The sequence below is a fragment of the Diabrotica virgifera genome, chromosome 1 (assembly GCF_917563875.1).
Source record: "Diabrotica virgifera virgifera chromosome 1, PGI_DIABVI_V3a".
Taxonomy (NCBI): Eukaryota; Metazoa; Arthropoda; class Insecta; order Coleoptera; family Chrysomelidae; genus Diabrotica; species Diabrotica virgifera.
The window spans coordinates 144973962-144981106 of record NC_065443.1 but is presented as its reverse complement, the minus strand read 5'-3'; the positions used below and the strand labels follow the sequence as shown (position 1 = coordinate 144981106).

General features: G+C 32.9%; 1 protein-coding gene across 1 annotated transcript; it reads left to right on the top strand.

The window, feature by feature from the left end:
• The first annotated feature begins 5339 nt into the window (after positions 1-5339).
• LOC126891747 (THAP domain-containing protein 1-like) lies at positions 5340-6297 on the top strand. Its single transcript, XM_050661030.1, has 2 exons — positions 5340-5631; positions 5882-6297. The coding sequence occupies exons 1-2, from the start codon at positions 5340-5342 to the stop codon at positions 6295-6297; spliced, it is 708 nt and encodes a 235-aa protein (XP_050516987.1).
• Positions 6298-7145: the final 848 nt, after the last annotated feature.

Genomic DNA, 7145 nt, shown 5'->3' with positions numbered 1-7145 from the left:
CACGAGTGTCCTTTTTGTAACCGTTTAAGGATTCCCACGAAAGTTACTGCGTTGTAACCTTGTGGAATTCTTAGATTTCTATCACTCAAACACTTAGCAATCTTTCCTATTCTTCTTTTTATGAGGCATATCCTGTGCAAAGTAAATACTTTTAGGAAAGTTGTCTTCGAGCCCTAAAGTCTCTTTGTGATTTTACTGCCTCAAATAACTAAATGACCAGCTTAGGCGTCTAGAATTTCTTAAAATATTAATCCTTCCGCTTTCTTGTGGGTGGCCCAAGAGAAACGCGTTGGGAAGTACATTTCATCTTACTTCTATCTATAACGACAGAGACGGACTTTTGCGATATTTAGATTGTGATTCTTCCAGCCTGTTTCACCCTTGCAGTATGTATTAGGTCTCCTATGTTTTTTAGTCCTGTCCATTGTTTGACATTACGGAGCCATGACATTTTCTTCCTGCCCACTCCCCTTCTTCCTTCGATCTTTCCTTCAATTAAGGTTTGCAGAAACTGATATCTTTCATTTCTAATTATGTGTCCCAGGTATACCGTTTTTCTCGTCAGATAAGGATTCGTCGATAGATCCACATCTCAAATGCCTCTAGCTTATTCATTGTGTTTATTTTTAAAGTCCATCCTTCCATGCCATATAGGAGCACCGACCATATATAGCATTTTGTGATTCTTAATCTTAGGTTTAGGTCAAAGTCAGAGTTCGTAAAGACGTTTCTGAATTTCATGAATGCACTTCTGGCTCTTTCTATCCGACATTTAATTTCCATATCCGACATCCAGTCTTCACATAGCCAGGTTCCCAGGTACTTAAACTTTCTTACGCGCTCTACATCTTGGTTGTTATATGCTAGTCTTGCATTTTGATGTTGACATAATTGACGGCTGATTATAAGGAACTTTGTCTTTTTTATGTTGATGCTAAGTCCCATGTTCTCGCTATGCTCTCCAATTTTATTAAGAAGGTTTTGGAGGTCTTCTATATTGTCTGCTATTAAGACCGAATCATCCGCATATCGTATATTATTGACCCAGGTACCATTCACTTTGATGCCGCTTTCGCATTCCTCAAGAGCTTCCTGGAAGATACTTTCTGAATATAGATTGAACAGTAGTGGGGAGAGAATGCATCCCTGTCTTACACCTCTGAGAATTTTTTGAGCTTGCGTTGTTTCATTGTCCACCTTGACGACAGCTGTTTGATTCCAGTAAAGAGCCTCTATGCAACGAATGTCTTTTTGATCTATGTCGAGTTGTTTCAGTATATGTACGAGTTTATGATGTTGTACTCGATCGAAGGCTTTTTCATAATCTATAAAGCACATCATTACATCTTTCCTTTGATCGTAGCAGTTCTGATCGTAGCACTTGGGTTGCAACTAGTGCTTCCCTGGTACCCAGGCCTTTTCGAATAAGTTAATTATTATATATAAATATTATATATACCATTTTAAACAACCGTGGTATTATAAAAAGTACTTTTTTATACTAGTGTAATTTTTGGAATTATAATTTTAAGAGTTAATACACCTACTAAAAATTCATATTTTATTCTTTCGAAACATGTTGTGTCCTATATATTATAACAAAACCGTGTTATTATAAAAAGTACTTTTTTATTATAGTGTAATTTTTGAAATTTTAAGCATTTTATATCGTCAAATTATTTTATATTCTCTCCTATTAATAATAAAAACGTTTTATTATAAAAAATTTCTTTTTTATAAAAGTGTAATTATTTATTTCACTAAAATTTTGGAAAATTATTAACCAGATTTTCAATGCAACCGAAATTGAGTTTTAGAAAAGGAGAAAAGAGAAAATGGCATAGAAGCCAAGAATGAAGTTAAAAGTTGCCCAATTAGACCCAAAAGAGGAATCTCATATGAATGTTTACCATATGAATGTTACCCATTTAGTACCCGTAAGCACGAACATATGTCCAGTAAATACCCAATAATAAATCATAGGTCTTTTTAGACGGCGTCCTTTTCAAATAGTAGAAAGGTCCTCTAGTCAGTGTAAGTATCCTTTGTTTACTTGGTAATGGTAGTTAGTTCTTCTTAAAACCCTCCCATTCGTTCAAAATGATTCCACGACCTGTCACCGAACAACCACTGAGCCGCCGTTCGCAAAAGAACGTTTACGTGCCTGTTCCTTCTTCTTTAGCCCCATTTCGACCCCCCCGTATCCATATAGTCAATGTTATCCCTGAACCTATCTGAGCAGACATTTAAAACCCTTCAACTTAGGCACCAGCTTAATCTTAAATAAAAGTGTGCTCCATTCTTAGTTGCCTATAGAAGAACGGGGATTCTCAATCAGGGCAAATTTGGGGTCCCAATGGGATAAAATTGGATTTCTAATAGGACAACCTGGAACTCCCAACGGGATAGCCTGGGTTCTAACTAGACGGAGAAAATATAAAGTCAAATATGCGAAGAAGCAAAATGTACAAGGTATATAAAGAAACAAAAGAGATAAAAAATATCTTACCCTTTGAGAGGTATCTTTTGAAATACATGTAGAACATAAAATATCTTACATCTTGATACACAGCGGAAAATAAAATAGAATTGAAAATCTGTGCCTTTTTATAGAAAAATATTAAAACGGATAAAGGTACAGTTAGTTGGTGATTTCTGTGTGGTCGGAATATACAGAACTTTACTTGATATAACGGGAATTTTGGAGGGTATAGCATTTTATGATAGTACGATAGCGGCAAATCCTTTGAAGGAAATATTGAATGTTTTCACAAAAAAAACATACGGCAAGTTAGTCAAAACAGATAGGTGACTGGTCCTAACAGAAATAAAAAATATGATGTATCCATTCGGATTCGAAGTCTCATGAAAGATCCCGCCTGATAAAATAAGTTTTTATTCCGATAAATATCTTCCTATAAGCTCCCCTTATAGTTGTTAAATTCATGATAGAACCTCCTTCATCGAATCGCTACTGTTGATTAGTTTACCTAAATATCTGATGGATGACATCTGTTCATCGATTCTGATATTTCTTCGTAGGACAGCTTGTGTTTATAATTTGGGAAAAACCAGAAGTTATCTATGAGATGCTATGAGTTTTTATGATTTATTGCATGCAATTATTGCATGCTATATTCATATATTCTAGTAAAAATTCTTTTGGTATTCTTACAAAAAAAAATTGTCAATTCATTAACTTAATCTTATTCATCGTTGAAGAGAAACGATAACTTTAACCAAGTACATTTTCCAGCCCTATTCATAAATAATATTTTTCTACAACCGTGTTAAAAATGCAATTTTTAGCACTCCGTACGAGCGTTAAAAATGCTACTTTAAGGCACTATTGCTTTAAAATTTTTATGGCACTGCAGTTCGTATTGACCGTATAGGCAATTTTGATGTAATGTCAAAAAAATATAAAAATGGAATGTCAGTCAAGTTCAAGTAAAATTTTTGTAGATGTCCTGTAATTACGTTTGTAGAAAAAATATTGTATGATATGCGTGTTAAAAAGTACATTTTTAAGGCAGTCATGTGAATTGCAGAACTCGCTTCGCTCATTCTGCAAACTTTCACATGCGTGCCTTAAACGTGTACTTTTAACACTTATATCATAATAGTTATTTATGATATAAGTGTTGAAAGTACACGTTTAAGGCACGCATGTGAAAGTTTGCAGAATGAGCGATAGCGAGTTCTGCAATTCACATGAGTGCCTTAAAAATGTAATTTTTGAACACGCATATCATACAATATTTTTTTTACAAACGTAATTACAGGACAATATCTACAAAAACTTTTACTTGAACTTGACTGACATTCCAATTTTATATTTTTTTGACAATACATCAAAATTGCATATACGGTCAATACGAACTGCAGTGCCTTAAAATTTTTTTTAAGCACTAGTGCCTTAAAGTATCATTTTTAACGCTCGTATGGAGTGCTAAAAATTGCATTTTTAACACGGTTGTAGAAAAATTTTTCAAAAAAGTTTTCTAAGCAACGACTAGAATAAAACCACTAAATTTCCCATAACTTCGAATCAACTTCTCCCTCTTTACCGGTCTATTTAAGAGAGTCAAGAAAATTTGACTTAATGGATTTATAAACGTCGAGGCATTTGGTGAATACCGATAAATATTTTTGTTGTACGCGTATAATGTAAAAACAAAAGGGTCTCAAGTGTCTAAAAATTGGCACCAATTATGTTTAGCTTCGAGCGAGGGACGTTAATGGTAGACGAACAAGGACTATAAGGCTTAATCGCTGTTGATTTTAAAAAGAAATTAATGTTAAACGTGTAAAAGAGATCACAATCAACGGGTGCAGGTGTATGTCTATAATCTTAAACAATATGAAACTTGATACGATAAATGGAATGAAGTAACCATTAAACTAACTGCATTAAAAACGATCCGACACTAGCCAAAAAACCATACAATACTTTGTATACGGTTATTTATTTGGATCAGAAGTATTTCTTTGTGGGGGCCGGAGTAGCTCAGGCGGTAGGATAAATGACTTCCATGATGGTAGGCCGGGGTTCAAATCCCAGCGCCGCAGTGAGAACAGCTAGACATTTTAGAAAAATAATATCTATAGTCCCCTGGTCGACTCAGCCTGAATAAAGGCGGTTGAAGCGTGGCTCTGTTACCTTCCTTTTATACCGTAGTCCCTCGATATTGCAGACTACCCTGCTATAATCCCAAAGCCGAGGTAACGGTATGACTATTATTAAGTATTTCTTTGTAAGTCTTATTTAAAATATATACATATATATGTGATAGAGTTTTACTCGCTATCTTTTTTTCAACTGAAGTTTTTTCTTTTTTTTTCTCAAAAACAAAAAAAAAAGATAAGACAGTTTTGTTCTGCTGTGTCTTTAACTTTAGTTTATTTGTAATTTTTAGTCATTTTGAAAAAGGAACAACAATTTGGACGAATCAGCGTGAACGGTCAACAAACAGAAAGAATAAACATACACCTTCCTTTCTGCATTTTAAAAAATTGCTAAGTTATTCAAAAGTCATGATTTATCAATACCCATAAAAATCAGATTATTACGATGTTATATATTTCTTATTTTGTTTTACCATTGATTATAAACACCCATAGATAGCTCACCTCTTGGCAACCGAAAGACGTATCAACAACTAGATGGCGCTACTCGAAAACCGTATCGAGATTTCTCATTCTCTCTCTGACTTGCGAGGAGGTAGGGGTAGTGTCAGGGCCGAACTTACCCTATAGGTGTATTATCTGTGACAGGCAGGTTTTGTGACAAGTTAGAGCGAAATTTTATAAAAAAAAGGACTCATATTTTAGACAAAATGGCCTCTGTAACTCATAAGTGTGTTTACGCGGGATGTTTTGAAAGAAACTATGGAACAAATAATAATATATCTTTCTTTAAATTTCCACTGAAAGACGTAGAGCGTACAAAAATTTGGCAAAAAAACTGCAGGAACATTGATATTATATTGCTGGATATCACTGACCTTAAACAGAGGGTAATTTGCCAGTATCATTTTGCAGTGGAACATATTTACCAAAGTGGCCAAAGAAAGTTATTAAGGAAAAATGCTGTTCCTCTAAAATTTACACAGTTAACAACTGATTTAGGTGAGTACTCAATTTTATAAATATTTTTATGTTTGCCTAATGCGCTTTGTCAATGAGAATACTACTATTAAAATATATTTTATATAAAATCAGTGGATATTGAATGATTTAAATATTTTTATACAATTAAATCAAAAGAGATTTTTTTTAAATATGAATGCGTTGTTACTATCACTCCAGAAATAATGATTATGCTTGTTTTGCTTTAATTAAAATTACACATACATTTCAATGATTACACCTATTTTAGGTGATATCCCACCAGTATGCTCTACATACGTTTATTGCGGTACGAAACGTAAAAGATCTACAAGTGACGATTGTATGGTTAGGTCAACTCCATCGCCTAAGAGATCAAGTAGTAGTCTCAGTGATATTTCCAGTTTTGAAATTAATTTGCCCACAAAACTTGAAACTGAATTGACGGAGAAGGTAAAAAAATTGGAGTATCAAGTAAATGCTTTAAAGAAGAAGTGCCGTCAGAAGAACAGTCAGCGTTGTAGAAGAACAACAAAAAACAAAAAATCGGCAACCAAATTCATGTTACAGGTACTGTTAGAAAATAAAAGCAAATACGTGCACACATTTGTTAATATGCAGTTTTCACACAAAACTCGTTCACAATGGAGTCACAATGAAAAGGATATATTAGGATATTTAGGATAAGCTATATATTAGGTTTTATTTTCGGTAAATTAATAATGTAGATATTTTATAAAACTACAGTAGAAAACTATAATAGAAACCAATAATACCATTGAATCACGATTGGAATACATATAGGAAAGAAGAAAAGTAATTCTAAGCAAGTTAATACTTTTCGAGGTATTTGCGAGTAAATATGTTCATTTTTCAACAAAAAATAAAAAACACTTTTTAGGTGGTTTTTTGCAAATAACTCAAAAAGTAAATATGTATTTTACCGAAAAAAAGGTTTCCAGCAAAAATATAGCTTCTAAAAAAGAGAAAAAAAATGGTGTATGTATGAACTCTCTAGACCCAGTAGAAGCAAAGTTGTAACTAATGAAAAATAGTTTCATATCTGTCAAATTTCAAAGGAAATATTTCAACGTGAAATAACCAAAAAAGTATACACTTTTTGGGGAAAACTCAGTACGACTTTTTTAAAGTGTTCAAAAAAATATTCATTTTTGTTTTTTAATAAGTTTCTAGCATAAAAAGTAAGTTACGCTCAAAATAAATTTGGTCAAAAAAACTCGGGAAAATCAGCCCCCAATTAGCATTTTAAATCAAATTAATCGTTACCGTTTCCCAAGTTACTTTACTTATGTATTATTTATACTGATCTGTAAGTTTCATTTGTTCAAAGGGCTTATTTTTTAACAATTTTTTTTTATTTTGAAAAAAATGTTTTTTTCAAAATAACTTAAAATTTATTAGTGACACCAAAAATCACAAACAGTAAAAAAATGTAGGTTTTGCTTTTCTGAATATTTTGGATTTTTTGTTTTTCTGTAAGGCAAAAATTGGTTAAGATGTGGCTGTTCAAAATT

Coding starts and splice junctions, on each gene's coding strand:
- LOC126891747 (XM_050661030.1), top strand. CDS start 5,340: ATGGCCTCTGTAACTCATAAGTGTGTTTACGCGGGATGTTTTGAAAGA. Junction 5,632..5,881: donor ACAGTTAACAACTGATTTAG/GTGAGTACTCAA, acceptor CACCTATTTTAG/GTGATATCCCACCAGTATGC.